This window comes from Trifolium pratense, linkage group LG2 (genome assembly GCF_020283565.1).
Source record: "Trifolium pratense cultivar HEN17-A07 linkage group LG2, ARS_RC_1.1, whole genome shotgun sequence".
NCBI lineage: Eukaryota > Viridiplantae > Streptophyta > Magnoliopsida > Fabales > Fabaceae > Trifolium > Trifolium pratense.
The window spans coordinates 54,178,524-54,198,678 of record NC_060060.1 but is presented as its reverse complement, the minus strand read 5'-3'; the positions used below and the strand labels follow the sequence as shown (position 1 = coordinate 54,198,678).

At 33.6% G+C, this 20,155-nt stretch overlaps 2 protein-coding genes across 2 annotated transcripts; both read left to right on the top strand.

The window, feature by feature from the left end:
- The first annotated feature begins 8,995 nt into the window (after positions 1-8,995).
- Positions 8,996-11,988, top strand: LOC123904950 (ribosome biogenesis protein WDR12 homolog). Its single transcript, XM_045954554.1, has 9 exons — positions 8,996-9,038; positions 9,260-9,318; positions 9,402-9,515; positions 9,611-9,733; positions 10,119-10,262; positions 10,922-11,030; positions 11,126-11,262; positions 11,366-11,401; positions 11,666-11,988. The coding sequence occupies exons 1-9, from the start codon at positions 8,996-8,998 to the stop codon at positions 11,756-11,758; spliced, it is 858 nt and encodes a 285-aa protein (XP_045810510.1). The 3' UTR covers positions 11,759-11,988.
- Positions 11,989-14,364: 2,376 nt separating this feature from the next.
- Positions 14,365-15,789, top strand: LOC123904949. The gene is made up of 2 exons (XM_045954553.1): positions 14,365-14,688; positions 14,734-15,789. Exons 1-2 carry the CDS (start codon positions 14,365-14,367, stop codon positions 15,787-15,789), a joined length of 1,380 nt encoding a protein of 459 aa, XP_045810509.1.
- The last annotated feature ends 4,366 nt before the right edge of the window (positions 15,790-20,155 follow it).

The window sequence follows — 20,155 nt, the reverse complement described above, 5'->3', positions numbered from 1 at the left end:
GAAAAAAAAATGTATGAATAGTACCGTATTTTTGTTTGAATTTTTGTTGGCCTTTGTGTTTAAATATCATTTTTGAAGTTGTATATATAGTTTATAGATCAAGTAAAAAGTACAAATAAAAAATAAATACAAGCATAATGGAATTATGAGAAACTAGTATAATCATTCTCTAAGTCTGGATGTTTTGCTGAATTTGTGGTTTAACTACCATGCTATAGCCTATGAGTAATACTTTCAAATTTACATTGAAAAGTCATGTCTTTGGATCATCATAAAAAATTTCAACCGGAAGAGGGATCGAAAGATCTTTTAAATTGTTTTCTTTCTATCCCTCTCTAGATTGAATTGGGTTTGTTTTGACTATTGGTATGTGCTCTAAAAATTTTATTTGTCGAGTGTTATAAGTTTTTTTATCATGACAACACGTATCATATTAGGGTTGAGAATAGGCCAGGTCAGATCGGCTTATAAGGGACTACAGTCTAGCCTACATATATAGGCTCAGTTCAGCCAACCTATTTCTTTATACAGAGCATGCAAAAACTTTTTTTATAAGTCTATTACTATGATGTGCTATATAAACCCAAAAAAATTGGACAAAATTACGACATCATACTCTCTTAGCTAAAACGTCTTTTAGGCCTACTAATGTTTACCTTATTTGACGCGTCTGTTGTTAGGCTACTTCCACTTGTGCTCCATATTCCCATGTCTCTCTCCCTCGTTTTCGTTCGTAGATGAAACAATGAATATCACCTGATACAAACAAAAAAAGAAAGAAATGTTAACCAGTGCCCTTAGAACATTATTCCATTCGACCTTAATTATAAGCAAATTTTTACTTTTTAGATTCATTGAACAAATAATGTATCTGGTCTATAATTAAAGGTCAGATACATTAACTATCTAATAAATCTGAAAAATTGAAATTTGCTTATAATTAAGGTCGAATAGAGTAGTTAAGTAACCTAATATAATAAATAATCTTAAAACTTGTGTAGTCTATATTTTCAAAATTATAAAACAGTTTTAGTTTTCCTAACTAGTATCACGTGAACATTAGTTAACATGAGTTCGAACCCCGATCACTATATTTTACATGTAATATCCCTACCAATTGAACTATGTTCACGAGCTGACCGATATGGCACATCATCATTTAGCTATTGCAATTCTTTTTCTCATTGTCGGTCATATGTATAGAACTAACTTTGAGATTGGGCACAATATAAAAGATATTTTAGAAGCGCATATTCCTCTAGGGGGTAGATTGGGGCGTGGGCATAAAAGTCTTTATGACACAATCAATAATTCAATTCATTTTCAATTACTTCTTGCTTTAGTCTCGTTCGGATCATTTCTTCTTTGGTAGCTCAACATGTACTCTTTACCTGCTTATGCGTTTATAGCACAAGACTTTACCACTCAAGCTGCGTTGTATACTCATCATCAATAAATAAATTCTATTAAATACTACTTCCTCTTGTTCCTTTTTTAAATGTAGTTCAAAATTACCAATCGTTAGTTGGTTCAGTGGTGATGTGCTGAATTTGGTAGAGAGGACCGCGATTCGATCCCCTGCGATTGGGAGGGGCTGAAACCACTTGATGCCATAACTTACCCCCGAACCAAATTAAATTGGTGGTGAAAACCAAAAAAAAAATGTAGTTCGAAATTCGTGGGCAGTATTCATATAATCAATTTGTTTCGACGAGTATTTTCAAAATATAAAATTTTCATAATTTTTTTTTTTAAAAAAAAAAAATCATAAATTTTTATAATAAATAATTAAAAATATTAATGAACAAAATTGTAAATTGAGATATATGTCATGATCTAAAACAACACGGAAATGGGAAACAATCTCTGTCATTCTTTTAAACTAGGGGTAAACCCGTGCGTTGCACGGGTTCGATTAAAATATATAATTAAAATATTTTTATAAATAAAAAATAATAATTGTGATAAGTATAATCATATATAGTTAAAAGATAGACATTAATTTAAAATATGATTATATTTAATATTAGTATATAAGTATAAATTAAAATAAAAACAAGTTGTTTAGATATATGAGATTTTTCATTAATTTATATCGTAGTTTTGTTTATAACTTAATGTAATAGATCTCTTATAATATTTTAGAATCATATTTTATTTTAATAGTGTAATCGTATAAGATCTTAGTTTTCTTTATATGAATTGCAACTGTATAGTCACATGTATCACTTTGCTTTTTATTTTTGATGTATTTTTTTTTCAATAAGATCTTAGTTTGGATGTTGATTTTCTTTATAAGATCTTAGTTTATTTTTGTTATAAATGTGAATATTTTTTGTTGCCAATATATAAGTTTGGATGATGATTTCATATATATGAATTTAGGCTTAGTTATTTGGCTCAGGTAAAGAAAGTTTATTATTTTAGAAGAATTTCACATGTCATCTTATTATTTGCTTAAAAAAATGTTATATTTTTCTTACAAACATCTCACTATTTTATTTTGAGCCGTAACTTAAACATTTTTTTAACACTTTATAGAATATGTACTTATTTTATTTAAATATTTGCATTATTATTTAAATCAAATCAATAATTTTGGAAATTTTAGTGAATTTCAGATCAAATGCACACACTATATGTAAAGAATAAGATTATCTAAATCACCTTATTATTTTGTATGTAATTATGTTTTAATATCTACAATTTCTACAATTTCTAAAATTTATTTTGACGTATGAGCATCAACAATTTATATAGTTGATGATTTTTCATCTTAATCTTGAAAAATTATAACTATTTACTCTACCCCTTCACACAATTTAAGGTCTCTCAGATTTATAAAAAAGACGATTCTTGTTCTGATAATAAATTGTTTCTATTGAAGTTTCTTCTCAAACATTCACTTGGTAGAATATTTATATCCCATATTTTATTGGTCAAAAATTTTCATAATGTTTTTAGCTAGCGGTTTTATTTATCTTCTTTTTACTATGCTTAATTCATTTTTTTTATCTTTCATTTTTTTTAATGATTTTTTTTGTCCCCTCATTTTTTTTGTCTTTTGCTATCGAATAATTTTTATTCGGGTTTTCAGTATAGTTTAGTAGTGCTTATTAGAATGCAATACTCTTTTTTTATAGAGGGGTACTTTTTTTATTTTATAATATAGAGCAGTACTCTTAAATCATATTCTCAAAATATTATGCACAAAAAATTATTAGATCGAATTGTAGCCTTGCAAGATCATAAAAGCAATATAAAGGATACAATTTATAAATCCAGTAACCTGGTTACACATGAAAATTATTAGAGTTGATGTCTTGAAAGATTTTGAGAACGCATAAAAAATTGAAATTTATAAACAATAAAAGACATATATGTAAACTAATATAATTTTTTAATCATTGAGTAACATACCTGATATTCAAGAGATTGACTCATCAACCACCACAAAAACCAATACTTGAAATGTAACCATCAACCCATAAGGTATTCAATGCAAAAAGTTATTTCATTCTAATAGAAGGTGAATAATATGTAACCTTTGAATAATGAATAAGAATAGTAAATGTCATTATATATACATAGTATATTTTTTATGTTGAGCATACATATAATTTATATATACATACTTTAGTGACGTATTTTCATTTTTTTTCTTTTATAATTTTGATCCTCTTTTTTTATTTTAGCACCATTAATTTACATTATTTGTTACTTATTAATTTGCAATACTTCCAAGGTATATATGCATAGATATAATATACCATATATAAACGTAATATTATGTTACTTGCATTTTATTTTTTACAATATTTGCATTTGTTTTAAACCCATTATAATCTGCCTAGATGTAATTTATGTTAGTCTCAAGACCAATGATTTGGATGATGAATGGACACAAAATAAATTTTAGAGTAATGTTTAAATATAGCTAGAGAAAATTTTCTCTAAAGCATGCTACATAGGCAAAAATATGGAGGCTTCAAAATAACCAAGAGTAAAATACACAGCTTGTTGAAGACGAACCGTCACATACATGTTATTGGTCATATATCTAGCTCCAAAAAATGCATGTTGATTTTGACTGCACACATAACTCCATTATAGAAAAACATAATCCACAATTATTAGAAGACATAATTCATAATGATTATGAATGAAAAATGTAGAACATAAAGACGGTTGTAGTTTTAGCACTTATTTTTTTTTACCGGAAAGTTTTAGCACATATACAATGTAATATCCACAATATTATGAAATAAAATAATGGAAAAAGATTTGGTTAATCTAAATATATAGTGACTTCAGCTTCAATCCTATAAGAAAAGCCAATGAAAAATTTGAAGAGTATCATCAAATAGTTGTTTGAATAAAGCGATGATGATCCAAAATCAATTTTTTTTTATTATAGATAGATAGATAGAAAGTTGTAGAATTGTAAAAGTTATATTATTTATTTATTCACCTAGAATAAGAAGTTGCATGAAATTTTTTAGAGGTGTTAAATCATCACAATGCTTGCTTAATAGATAGAAGATAGATAAATAGATTTGAAAATTGAAAATGAACACAATATTCTAACAATTACTTAAAGCTTGCAACTGTGGAACAAAAGGATCACCAATGAAAAGGATCACCAATGAAGAAAGAAAAGGATCACCAAAAAAAAAAAAAAAAAAATCTCATTGTGAAGAAAGAAAAGGATCACCAATGAAATAGGGGAGAAAAGAAAAAGAAAGGGAGTAAATGAATGAAAATTTTTATAAGTTCTTTAAGTTTTATTTTTGCTCTCTTATCCTTGAGGCCTTTTGAAATCCAAAGAAAAACAATGATGTTTTTTGTAAGCCCAGCCCCGTTACAAGCTTTATGAAGTCCTTAGTGATCCACGACTGATAGCATGTTTTGTGATATTGCTTGGATAAATGTTTGAATTAAACTATTGCATGCACATTGCTTGGATGGAGTGAAACACTTACCCTTGAGTGATATATTTGTGATAACACTTGAATCTTAATTGTTTGATAAGAATGTTGAGAATTTTGCTTAGGCATAGCAATCACTTCATGATCATGCTTTGTTTCTTTGAATATTTTGAGGATTAGTCTTTAGTAGGCATTGTTTTACTTATGCTAGAAGAAGAAGATTTTCAAACTTTGATTGATTACAAACCCACTCTTGAGATTGCAAATTTTAAATTTGTCTATATTGTGATATTACCTTTTGTTTGAGGACAAACAAAGTCCTAAGTTGGGGAGAGTTGATAAGTGCCAAAAAGTAGTTAAAATTCTTATTCAATTAAGGCAATTATCGACTTATTTTCAAAGATATTTATAGTTAAAACCCCAAAACGTTGTACATTTTAACTAAAGATGTTTTATGTCCTAATCCTAGCTTTTTAAGCTTTCATGATTAAAAGAGGAGCAAAATTTAATTCTTTTCCCAAGAGGCTGGTGGCTGAGCTACCAGGTGATGGCTGAGCGACCAATTTAAAAGAAATCTTGGGAAACAAGCAAAGAATTCCACACGTGTCAAATAACCTCTTCACCAAGCCAAGTTGGTGGCTGAGCGACCAGGTGGTGGCTGAGCAACCAAATTGAAGGAAATCTTGGGCATCAAGCTTCAACTTTTGTACGTGTCAAGAAAGCCCCTTCACCAAGGCAAGTTGATGGCTGAGCGACCAGGTGGTGGCTGAGCGACCACTTGATGCCTATAAATAGCAATTCACTCTCATTACAAAAGGGACGGGGGGAGAGAGTTAAAAAAAAAACAGAGCAATTAAATTAGAATTAAGCTTAGGTCATAGGCAAGAGAAGGTGGATCCATCCAACTTGAGAGATCAAGGGATTGATGTGCACTCTTTGTTCCTCTTTCCACATTTGTAAGTTTACCACCATGACAATGAGTGGCTAAATCTTTTGTTGTTGGGATTAGGTGTAGCTCATTCATAAATATGTACAACTCTTAATCATGTTATATATGTTTTAATTTATCATCAACTTAGTGTTATCTTTGATTTGCATGTTTATCTTTAAGATTTGAATTGTTATAGACATATTTCACTTTGAATCAAATGGAAAAGATAATCACTTATTAAAAATCCTAAAACTCTAGACATAGATTTAGGTTTTTAATATTCACTTTTGTATTGAAACTTAATGCTGTTGTGTTATTCAAATGTTTCGAGACATCGGAGTTTAAATAATACAATTTAGCCGTTATATTAATTATTCAATCGAGACATCGAGGATTAATAAGTATAACGTGATTCTTGTCGTTATCTGGACACAGAAACGTCTGTGAGCAATACGTGATATGTTGATGATTAGTTAAAATATATATGAATGTTTTAGAAACGTACATATAAGTGAAAGAGTGAAGTCTAATCCCGACAACCTTTTCTCTCTGAATCTTTAATCACATTTTTATTTACATTTATATGCTTTTGCAAGTTTTTACAACAAAAACAAACTTTAAATACTTCACTTAAAATTATGGTAATTGTTGAACGGTTTTTAATATCACACTAGTCCCTGTGGAGACGATAATTCTAAAACTTACTTTTGTACTTTCAACAAAATGACTCTCTCCCCCCGTCCCTTTTGTAATGAGAGTGAATTGCTATTTATAGGCATCAAGTGGTCGCTCAGCCACCACCTGGTCGCTCAGCCATCAACTTGCCTTGGTGAAGGGGCTTTCTTGACACGTACAAAAGTTGAAGCTTGATGCCCAAGATTTCCTTCAATTTGGTTGCTCAGCCACCACCTGGTCGCTCAGCCACCAACTTGGCTTGGTGAAGAGGTTATTTGACACGTGTGGAATTCTTTGCTTGTTTCCCAAGATTTCTTTTAAATTGGTCGCTCAGCCATCACCTGGTAGCTCAGCCACCAGCCTCTTGGGAAAAGAATTAAATTTTGCTCCTCTTTTAATCATGAAAGCTTAAAAAGCTAGGATTAGGACATAAAACATCTTTAGTTAAAATGTACAACGTTTTGGGGTTTTAACTATAAATATCTTTGAAAATAAGTCGATAATTGCCTTAATTGAATAAGAATTTTAACTACTTTTTGGCACTTATCAACTCTCCCCAACTTAGGACTTTGTTTGTCCTCAAACAAAAGGTAATATCACAATATAGACAAATTTAAAATTTGCAATCTCAAGAGTGGGTTTGTAATCAATCAAAGTTTGAAAATCTTCTTCTTCTAGCATAAGTAAAACAATGCCTACTAAAGACTAATCCTCAAAATATTCAAAGAAACAAAGCATGATCATGAAGTGATTGCTATGCCTAAGCAAAATTCTCAACATTCTTATCAAACAATTAAGATTCAAGTGTTATCACAAATTTCTCACAAATATATCACTCAAGGGTAAGTGTTTCACTCCATCCAAGCAATGTGCATGCAACAGTTTAATTCAAACATTTATCCAAGCAATATCACAAAACATGCTATCAGTCGTGGATCACTAAGGACTTCATAAAGCTTGTAACGGGGCTGGGCTTACAAAAAAAATCATTGTTTTTCTTTGGATTTCAAAAGGCCTCAAGGATAAGAGAGCAAAAATAAAACTTAAAGAACTTATAAAAATTTTCATTCATTTACTCCCTTTCTTTTTCTTTTCTCCCCTATTTCATTGGTGATCCTTTTCTTTCTTCACAATGAGATTTTTTTTTTTTTTTTTTTTTTTTTGCAAATCACCAAATCAACTACTCTTCAAACCATTTTATTTTTGTAACTTTTGTAACCTACTTTTCCCCAACTTAAACCTTATCATAACCCTAGTTGAAGTACAATTGCTCTCCTATCCTAAGACAAGGGTAGAGTAGTTGTTTTTCCATTCTTTCGGTTTCAGGGTTTAACAAACAATTTTCAAAATTTAAGGCTCAACAGGGGACACAAAAAGATCACTATCTCACAAGGTAGGTTAAATTTGGCCAAGTAGTTATCACTCAAAAAGAAACAGGGCCTTGATCATATCCACAACATCAAACACATCAATGACAGCAAGATTAAGTTAAAATCAAATGAGCATACACAATTTTCGGCTCTCAAATATTTATGTAAACAATGGAAAGTTCACACATTCTCACCCGGCTAGATTGGATAACACAAGCTTCAATCATGTTTAACAAAAATAATGAGAATCATCTTAGGACAAACAACACACTTCAAGAACATGTTAAGTTCCTAAGCATATTTCAAACATTAATCAAAAGTTGACATAAAGTTCTACAAATCAAAATTATCATGCTTGATCATTTGATTTTACAACCCATCCTCTTGATTCACTTAAAATTTTAAAGCTTGTTTCTAACATACATGCATAAATTAAAACTATTTTTACTTAGAAATTTAAACACATGCTTCCAAACTATTTTACAAAGATATTAAAGTTCACAAAACCATACATGCTTGTCTTAAACCAAAACATTTTTCAAAGTTCATGCATCATAGGTTCACCAAAACATTCTTTTAGAGTGCATGCATCAAGAGTTTTGTTTCAAAAAGTATACTATATATATCACAAATAAGAAATAAACGACTGAAAGATTTTAAAATATCACTCTTTTTTGGCGAGTTTCAGTCGTTATCTGATCTCCTCTCAAAACTCATCTGAGACTGAAGTCTGGTCCTCTTCAGCCATCTCGTCATCGCTTCCACCCCTGTTCAAAGAATCCATCATCTGCCTCAAAGTCGTCTGATCATCAATGTCAAAATCACCAGGATCATCAAATGTGTTTGCTCCACTTCCTACACCTGCACCTGTATCTCCCATATTAGCATTTGTACCTGAGGTGCTACCCCCTCCTGGAATAAAAGGCCTGTCCCCAGGCCACTGAACATAAGTGGCAAACTGGTTTGGAGTCATGACTGGCTGCACAACCTGAGTATTATAGATGGACTGATGCACAGCCTGCATAGCCCTGTAACCTGCATCATGCAAATCCCAATTATAAGAAACCATATTGTGGAAAGTAAGGGGATCCATGGGTGGGTATCCTGTGGGAGGAAATGAGGGAGGATTAGCGGGTTGTGGCACAGAAGATTGCCTCCTAGAGGTTCGCCTTCTATGCTTGCAAAGTCGCCTAGCTTCAGCATCATCAAAAGTAAGAAATAAATAAAGGAGTATTAGTTGAATTGTTCCAAGTTATCAAATCAATATGTTTGGGACGATCCGTATGTGGCAAAATATAGACACTCAATATTTTACTTGAATTGTTCCAAGTTATCAAAATTTGTATTGTAATCAGGTGTGGAAACTGTAACTTTAGCAACTGCTTCTAAAGACCGGACACTAAGGCTATGGAAGGTAAGTAAAAGAAGCTTTTGAGCTGAATTCCTTATGTTGCGCCTTATGCTTACTATGTTATATTTTTCTTTTTTATATTATAGATCAATACCGAGGAGGAGGCTACCGACCATCCTTTGAGGGTTAGAGCTTACAAAATCTTGCGTGGTCACAAGTCTTCTGTACAAAGTGTTGCAGCACAGACTAATGGAGAAATGGTTTATATCTGCTTTTCTATTTTGAGATTCTCCACACTTGGTTTATGTAGTGTAATCTGTAACATCATTCTTCGTCTGCTGCCTCATATGATCAGGTTTGTTCCGGTTCTTGGGATTGCACCATCAACCTTTGGCGAATCAATGACACTAATGCAGAAAATGATTTTGTGTCTAAGAAGAGAAAAGTTGAAGGTCAAGTTGAGGACTCTCAATTGGAGGTCTGTACAGTCTCCTTGCACCTTATTGTTTTTCTTGTATTGTTGAAATTTGTATTTGTGTAGTCACATTTTTTTCTCCCAGATATTTTGTATTCAGAAATCCATTTTAACTCCCAAGAGATCATTAATGCTAGCATTTGATTTGAATCTACTTTTGTTTTAATTGGTGCATGTAATAGTAATATCTAAAGATGTTTTCCACTTGTTTAGTTTGCTGTGCTCTAGTTCACTTGTTCTTTCATGCTGCATCTTTATGTATAAGAAGAAAAATATTTTAGATATTCTCTTAGTAGCAGTTCTTTGTTCTTTCCCTTTTTTGATGTACCATTCTGTCCTTTTTATTGACAATCAAGTTTTCATTAATAATTACATTGTTTCGTTACAGGGAGAAGCTTTTACAACCCTTGTTGGCCATACACAGTGTGTGTCTTCTGTGATTTGGCCACAAAGAGGGTCAATCTATTCTGCATCTTGGGATCATTCTATTAGGAAATGGGATGTTGAGAAAGGAAAAAACGTGTCAGACATAGTAAGTTAACAAATCACTACTATTTTTCTTTCAGTTGTTGAAATCGTATGCTATTGAAGTTTAGATTTTGCCGTCAAATTAAGCTGTGATGTGACACCATGCTCGTTAGTGATTTATTGCGTTAACTATTTGTGTGTAAACAGGCAGGTAAATTTGAACTGGATTAGGCATGCTGGTCATTTTTCTTTTCTTGTTCTTTAAATGATGATCAAAGTTCTGGTATCTTTGAGATTATTTATGTTTCTCTGAATAATATTGTCTAATCTTTACATTTTATGTATTCTCGTTCATCAACTATTTTCCTTAGTCTTACTATGATTATGATTATCATGAGTTAGCCCCTAATTGATCCTGTTATGAAGCTTTCATTGTTATGCTTAATTAGTACAATTTTGTTTAACTCTCTTAAATGTTTTGTACATCTTGTTTTATAACGCATTTTAAGTACTTGCCATTCTGGAGGAAGTGTAATTTTTTTTTCATGGTCATAAATATGTTTCATTATTCTATGATCATCTGTTTATTTTTCCTTCACTTACTGGATGGAAATTTTTGTCATACAAAAAAGTACTATTGAAAATATTTCCATAAGGCAATTAGAAGTAAATAAGCACCAAAAATTAGAGTTAAATTTTAAGACGACTTTGTCCTCTGTATAGTTTTGCGGGAAGGCTCTTAACTGCCTTGACATCGGAGGGGATGGTTCTGCATTGATAGCTGCCGGTGGTTCTGACAATGTCGTTAGGATTTGGGATCCTCGTAAGCCAGGTCAGTAAAACAAAGCAAATAATTGCCCCTCTAACTTCCACACACAAATCATATGCATGCCAGTATCTTATAAAGTTTTTTATTTTTTTCTGCAGGCACTTCTGCTCCTGTTCTTCAGTTTGCTTCTCACACTTCTTGGGTATCAAGCTGCAAATGGCATGATAATTCTCCGTTTCATTTACTGTCTGCATCTTATGATGGGAAAGTTATGTTATGGGATCTGAGAACTGCGGTAATATCTACGTATTTTAACTAAGTAGTAATTTTTACTTTTGGTGTGATTATACATCATCTTTGTGTTTTTAACAAATAACTTTTGTTCATTACTGTTGCAGTGGTCTCTTTCAGTCATTGAATCACACAGCGACAAGGTATGGAACTTTCTTTCCATGTTTTAGAATGGGAAGTAAACAATGTTGTTAAATAGTGGCTATAGCAGCGTTATAGCATAACTGAATTTAAACAAATTGCTATATTGCGGCTATAGCAGTACTATAACACTTTTTTTTTTTTTTTGAAAACTCGGTATCCTTCCCAAGGACCACACTGTTGTATTATGAAATTGGAACAAACTGCTATTTACCCTAGAAAAGGGCTAAAATGGTTGCTAATGAATTTTAATCTGTTTAACTCAGGTATTGTGTGCTGACTGGTGGAAAGGTGATAGTGTTATCAGTGGTGGAGCAGATTCAAAACTTTGCATTTCTTCAAATATTCCGGTGCAGTGACGTAAACTTTGATCTCTCATACATGGAACTGTTTGAGTTTGAAGCCAATTTTGTGAGGCAGAACTACTGCTAGTGTTTTATCCTATATAACACATACACTTCATATTGAGGGCGTGTTCAGTGTAAGACATGTGATCAATTGTAAACAACATTCTTACTTTGTCACGTCAAAAATAGAAGTCCGTGTTTCTACCGCACACTGTTTAATACGACTTGAGACGATGCTCAAAGATGCAGCGCTGAATACTTAAAATTGCCCTCCATTTTTAAAGCATAGGAAAAGTAAGGATTAAGGGGAGGAAATATCTAAATTACTATCACAATTATTAGTTAAAAAAAGAAAAACTAATAAAAATTCCTAAAAATGAAATGGATCTAGTAAACAAAGTAAATCATGAAATTAATCTAGCAAACAAAGTAAATCAAGTGTTGCTAAAACAATCAATCTAGATAATGCATGTTCATCTTAGAAAAACATTTCATGATTGAGCAAATAAAATCCACTCTAACTATTTCAACTATTTGAAAAGTATTTTTCTTGTTGTTGCTGAATTATTGTTCATGACCATTGAACACCTTGTTTGATTTAATCGTCATTAAGAAGCTATGTTGCCTAGGTACGGGTACGGTATTTGGTACGGGTACTCGTACGCCGTACGTGGTACTACATTTTAGAAAATTTAAGGTACGGGTACGTAAAATATTAGAAAAATTATTTTTAAGTGAATTATTATCATCATGCTTAGAAGATTTAATTTTTTTTGGTCCACGTCTCAACTATTTTCATAAAAAATAAGAGCTAATTAAAATATAATAAAAAATTATAATATTTTAAGAGATTTTTCAATAGTCAATATGTTTTTTCCGTATTCATCATCATAAATCAACCAAATAAAAATGGGTACGGAATCAGTGCGTACCATACTTGTACAATGAAGTATCCGATACTGGTACGTACCCGATACAAGTACTTCACCATTTTAGGAGTACACATGCTAGATACTTAAGCAGCCAATAAAAAAAGCCAGTTCTTATTTTTTTCAGCCACTCAACAAACCTGCTAAAATTCTCTGAAGATCCACATCCTTGTGCTAAGTTCCTTATGACCTCACCCTCCCCCTTTATCTCCATATACCTTAACCTTATGTTCTCATCACTAAGCAATTGATCAACTTTATTCTTAATCTCTTTACTTGACACTAATCCATTTTTTTCATCTTTGTCAAATCCCAACCGAACTTTTGTCATAAAATTGGTTAGCAAAATATGACCAACACAAAAAGGGTAACCCCATAAGACAAACCTTCGCTAAGGGCACATGCTCTCCAACCATAAGACAAATGTACCTAGGAAATTCTTTTATCAGACACACACACACACACACACACACACATATATATATATATATATATATATATATATATATATATATATATATATATATAGAGTCAGGATCCGTTGACACCAACTAGTTTGACACCAAATGTTACACCTCTCAATAACGTTTTAACCGATATAAATTTTATAAAATCCACCGTTGGATTGAAAGTTTACATCATATAGATCATTTGTGTAAAATTTCAAATAAATCTAAAATCATTTGATATGTTATTGAGATACATCAAAATTAACGGTTTTTGTATTTTTTTAAATGCCGTTAATCTTTATGTGTCTCAATAGCATATCAAATGATTTTGGATTTGTCTGAAATTTTACACAAATGATCTATATGATGTAAACTTTCAATCCAACGGTGGATTTTATAAAATTTATATCGGTTAAAACGTTATTGAGAGGTGTAACATTTGGTGTCAAACTAGTTGGTGTCAACGGATCCTGACTCATATATATATAGCATTGTAGCTGAATGACTTAGTTCTTTGCTCCACACTTTAAACCGTTCTAATAATAGAAGCACCATCTATATGCCAATAATAGCTGCCTCTTTTAAGGATCCAAGCTGAATGTTGAATACTCCTCCAAGAAAAGATAAACAAGTGATTCAATAGAGAGGCTTCATGACGAATAGCGAGAGTCTTGTATGTTGAATCTAAGTTGATTCTAGTGGTTAATTCATATTGTGATGAGATTGCTTGGTGTGCAAGCAATTAAGAGAAAGTGTAACTAATTGCTTATGTGGCAAGTTAGTTAGTGAATTTGTTAGAATAACTAACTAGAGTCAGTTAGAGTTTGTTTGTCATAGGTTGTTAGAGTTAGTTAGTTTGTTATTAGTTTGTTAGGGCCTAAGAGAATCACCAATCAATGTGGTGATCTAGTATATAAGTGTTTGGCTCAATTAGTGTGTGTAATCAACTCTTTTCCCCCTATGTGGATGAATAAAATTGATCTCTCTTTTCCCTAATCATCATCTTCTTCTTCAATCCTTTCAATCATTCAATGCTTTTCATTCTTTTCATTCAAACACCATTGTTGCTGCAAGAACAGTAGATCCTGCATATCGTGCTCATAGGCAAGGCCTAGAGACTGTGCAGCGCGCGCGTGTGTTCTTGCCAGCCCAAGCCAGCCTGTGCAGGCCTAAGTGATTTTGTGATTAAGCTTCAACTGCGCCAACATCTGGCATCAAGAGCCTGGTTGGTGCTTTAACCATGGCAACCTTTAACAATGGTCAATTCCCTGCGAATCTACCAGTTTTGGATGGAAAGAATTATGATAATTGGAGCAAGCAGATGAAAGTGCTATTCAATTATCAAGATGTGATGGAACAAGTGATTAGTGGTGTGGAACCACTTTCAGAAGGTGCAACAGAGGTTCAAAGAACACAACACAAAGAATTGAAGAAGAAAGACTACAAGGCATTGTTCATAATTCATCAAAGTGTAAGCCCTGATATCTTTGAAAAGGTTGGAGATTGTGAATCAGCTAAGCAAGCTTGGGATATCTTGGCTACAGCTTATGCTGGAGATCAGAAGGTGAAGAAAGTGAAGTTACAAACCCTAAGAAGCAAGTTTGCACAGCTACAAATGAAAGAGAAAGAAACTGTAAGTGAATTCTTCACTAAAATTGCAAAAATAGTTAATGAGATGAAAGCCTGTGGAGAAATTGTGTCTGGTACAATGAGAGTAGAAAAGATATTGAGATCTTTAACTCCTAAGTTTGACTATGTGGTAGCTGCTATAGAAGAATCTAAAGATCTTGACAGTATAAAAGTTGAGGAACTGCAAGGATCTTTAGAAGCACATAAACAAAGGATGAATCAGAGAAATTCTGATAAATCCAATGGTGAGATAGCATTACAAGTTCAGCAGGGTAATAAGAATAAGAAAGGAAAGGGAAAATGGCAAGGCAATAAGGGAAAAGATGGTTATCATAATGGTAATGGAAAAGAAAATCAAGATACCAAAGGTGGTGGAAATCAGAAGAAACAATCTAATGGTGGAAGAGGTGGTTACAATGGAGGTCATAGAGGTGGAAGAGGTGGCAGAGGTGGAAGAGGAAAGTTTGACAAGAAAAACATTCAATGCTATAATTGCCAAAATTATGGTCATTTTGCAGATGAATGTAGATTCAGAGAGGAATCAAGTGATGTTGAGGCCAAAATGGCTAGAAATGATGATGATGATGAGGGTTCAGTGACGCTTCTTGTAACTACAAAGGATGAAAGTGACTTTCAAGAGAAATGGTATCTTGACACTGGATGTACAACACACATGGCATGGAGGAAAGACTGGTTCACAAGCCTAAAAGCTACTCAGAATCACAATGTAAAGTTTGCAGACAATAGCAGCCTTGCAGTACAAGCTATTGGTGATGTGACCATCAAAAGAAAGGATGGTAAGTGCTCAGTGATTTCTGGTGTATTGTACATACCAGGTATGGAGTGTAATCTACTCAGTATAGGCCAATTACTAGAGAAAGATTATAGAATTGTAATGGAGAATAGGTTGCTGAAAGTGTACAACACTAAAGGTAACTTGTTGTTAAAAACTGAAATGTCAAAGAATAGGACATTCAATATTGAGCTCAATGTTCTGAATCACAAGTGCTTGATGACTGCATCAAGTAGAGAATAGTGGAGATGGCACTATAGAATGGGGCACTTGAATTTCAAGGACCTCAGCTTGTTGCAAAAATCAAAGATGGTGACAGGTTTGCCAAGCCTGCAAGTTCCTGAAGAAATTTGTGAAGAATGTGTGCAATCAAAGCAGCACAGAGGGAGCTTCAGCAAATATGCAGCAAGTAAAACCACTAGTGTGCTTGAAGTGGTGTATTCAGATGTATGTGGACCAATGCAAGTGAGCTCAATTGGAGGTAACAAGTACTTTGTAAGTTTCATAGATGACTTTAGCAGAAAACTATGGACTTACTTGATAAGTAAGAAAAGTTACGTGTTTGAAATCTTTAAGAAATTTAAAGCAAAAGTTGAAAGACAAAGTGGTAAAAGACTCAAAACCCTAAGAACAGATGGGGGTGGAGAGTATGTATCACATGAATTTGCAAAATTCTGTGACAATGAAGGCATTGTGCATGACATAGTACCACCATATACTCCACAACAAAATGGGACTGCTGAAAGAAAAAATAGAACAATAATGGATATGGTGAGGTGTATGTTGAAAGGGAAGCATTTACCTAAGGGGTTATGGGGTGAAGCAGTGTCTACTGCTACTTATACATTGAACAGATGCCCTACAAAGAGATTGAAGGGTATCACACCAGAAGAATGTTGGTCAGGACACAAGCCAAATGTGAATCATATGAGAGTGTTTAGTTCACTAGCTTTCAGACACACACCAGATCAATTGAGAAAGAAGCTGGATGATAAGTCAACAATGATGATATTGGTTGGTTATCATTCAACTGGAGGTTACAAACTCTATGATCCAATCAATAACAATGTGGTGATCAGTAGAGATGTGATAATTGATGAACTTAAGGAATGAGACTGGAACACTAATGACAGAAAGAAGTCAACTAGTGTGATGATTGAAGAAGTTAGTGAAGAACAAGTAAATCAACCAGTGCCTGAGGTAAGAAGATCAAATAGGCCTAGAGTTCTACCAGCAAGATTACAAGAGTGTGAAATGAACTCAGATGGTCAAGTGAACAATGATGGTGAGTTGATCCATTTAGCATTCATGGCTGAATCTGAACCAATTGATGTGAATAGTGCTCTACAAAGTGAAAAGTGGAGATGTGCTATGAAAGAAGAATTGGATTCAATTGAAAGCAATCAAACATGGGAGCTGGTGGATCTTCCACAGAGAAAGAAAGCAATAGATGTGAAGTGGGTTTACAAGCTGAAAGTGAACTCAAAGGGTGAAATAACCAGATATAAAGCAAGACTAGTGGCAAAGGGATTCCTTCAAAAAGAAGGAATTGACTATGATGAAGTGTTTGCACCTGTTACTAGAATGGAAACAATAAGGTTAGTAACTGCTATTGCTAACCTAAATGATTGGCCAATGTATCAAATGGATGTGAAGTCAGCATTTCTGAATGGTCCTATAGAAGAAGAAGTGTATGTTGCCCAGCCACCTGGTTATGAAGTGAAAGGTCAAGAGCTTAAAGTGTACAAGCTTAAGAAAGCACTCTATGGACTGAAACAAGCTCCAAGAGCCTGGAACAAAAGGATTGACAAGTTCTTAAATGAAATAGGGTTTAAGAAATGTGTCACAGAACATGGAGTGTATGTCAAGAAAGATGCTGCAAAGGGAGTTATTATAATCTGTCTATATGTAGATGATTTGCTTATCACAGGAAGCAATGAATCTTATATTAGTGAGTTCAAGGGTGACTTGATACGAATTAGAGTGCTTTAATTCGTAAGGATAGCGGAAGCAAACAACCAATAACGAAGGTACTAGGTACCACCCTTATTAGTCGTATTCTATTAAGTGTTTTGGGTATTTGTTTCTTTTGTTTTAGTGAAAACAGCAAGGGATAGGCAATGTTAAACTACACCAATAGCCTAACAAAGAGATTAGCACTCAACACCAATTGAGCTAATCGGACTATTTTCAAGGTGACACTTGCAAATAATCAGGTGAAAATGTAGACACAAATTCTAATTTGACTGAAATTGTTCTTGTTTATTGAATGCTTCAAAAATGATCATACATGGCTTATATGGCCGAAAATGCATAGCCAAATTACAACACAAAATAAAAATGCAACATAAAATGCAATTAAACTAGTAATAAAAATGACATTTATGAAATCAGCTATTGTAACTCCTTCTCTATAACTAGCCACACGCCATTTAAGGCTTTGATTGTCCTTTTTATGCTCCTTGTGTAACCACTCTGGATAGGCTTTTAAATGGCTGAATTTTATTTGTCTTAATTGATGAAAAATGATTAAAATAGCCAAGTAATTAAACTCAGCCCTTGATGATGACTCACAACAGCCCCCACGCCATTAACTCCCTTTTGAATGTCACTTGTGTTGATTTCAAACTCTTCTGGATTAATTTTCGCACCATCCCCTCCCCCTTTGAAAGGAATTGACCTCAATTCTTGAATACCATCATCATCTAAATATGGTGAGAGGTCTCCAATATTGAAAGTAGCATGTACTCCATATTCTCCGGGCAGCTCAATCTTGTATGCATTGCCATTGATCTTTGATATAACTTTGAAAGGACCATCAGCTCTAGGCATGAGCTTATTCTTTCTCTTGCTTGGGAATCTTTCTTTTCGCAAATGGACCCACACAAGATCACCTTCATTGAACAACTTAGGCTTCTTATTCTTGGACCTTTGCTTGTAGACTTCATTTACCGCCTTGATTCTTTCTTGCACTTGCTTATGTAGCTTGATCATTGATTTGAGTTTGGCCTCGGCATCTGGATGAACTAATTCCTCTTTTGGCATAGTTATCAAATCCAATGGCAAGTAAGGATTCACACCATAAACAACTTCAAAAGGAGAATGATTAGTAGCATATGTAGGGGACCGGTTGTAGGCAAATTCAGCATGAGCTAGCTTCAAGTCCCAATCCTTTTGAGTCTTGCTAACCAAACCACGCAGCAAAGTACCAAGAGTTCTATTAGTCACCTCGGTTTGCCCATCGGTTTGAGGGTGATGGGAAGTACTAAACAACAACTTAGTACCCAATTTCCTCCATAATGTGTTCCAAAAATAACTCAAAAACTTTGAATCACGATCGGAAACAATAGTTTTAGGAACTCCATGTAAACGTACAATCTCACGAAAGTACAAATCAGCAACATTACTAGCATCATCTGTTTTGTGACAAGCTACAAAGTGTGCCATCTTTGAAAACCTATCAACAACAACCATAATAGCATCTTTACCTCGCTGTGTACGGGGCAAAGCCACAATGAAATCTATGCTCACATCCATCCAAGGACCACTAGGTGTTGGTAATGGAGTATATGCCCCGGGTTTGAAAGAACTCTTTGCCATATGACAAGTAACACACTTGCTAATGACTTTTTGCACATCTCCTAACATCTTTGGCCAATGAAAGTGTTCTTTTAAAATCTCCAAGGTCTTTGTAATGCCAAAATGACCAGCCAAACCTCCACCATGAGCTTCACGAACTAGTAACTCACGAATTGAATGCCTTGGGATGCAAAGCCGATTCTCCTTGAACAAAAATCCACCCTGCACTATGTACTTTCCAAATGCTCCATTTTCACAATTAGAGTATATTTCACCAAAATCCACATCCTCTTTATAATAATCTTTCAAAGTCTCAAAACCAAGTAAGCGAGTTTCAAGAATTGAAATTAAAGCATACCTCCTTGAAAGTGCATCAGCCACCACATTACTCTTACCATCCTTGTATTTTGAAGAGAAATTAAAAGATTGAAGAAATTCCACTCATTTAGCATGCCTTGGACTCAACTTTTGTTGCCCATTGATATACTTCAAAGACTCATGATCTGAATGCAATATAAAGTGATTAGAACGCAAATAATGACTCCAATAATCAAGAGCTCTCACAATGGCATAGAACTCTTTGTCATAGGTGCAATAGTTCAATCTGGCTCCCCCCAGTTTCTCCGAGAAATAAGCTATAGGCCTTTTGTTTTGTATCAAAACAGCCCCAATGCCAACTCCACTAGCATCACATTCAACTTCAAATGGTTGAGTGAAGTCGGATAAAGCTAAAACAGGAGCTTCACAAAGCTTTAACTTAATCAATTCAAAAGCCTTTTGTGCTTGCTCATTCCACACAAACGCACCCTTCTTCAAACATTCGGTCATGGGACTTGCTATAGTGCTAAAATTCTGGATAAAGCGCCGATAAAATGATGCAAGACCAAGGAAAGATCTCACCTCCGAAACTGTTGTAGGGCTCGGCCAAGTCTTGATAGCATCCACCTTTGTTTGATCAACTGATACTCCATCTTTAGACACCACATATCCAAGAAACACCACACTTTCAACCAAGAAATCACACTTTTCC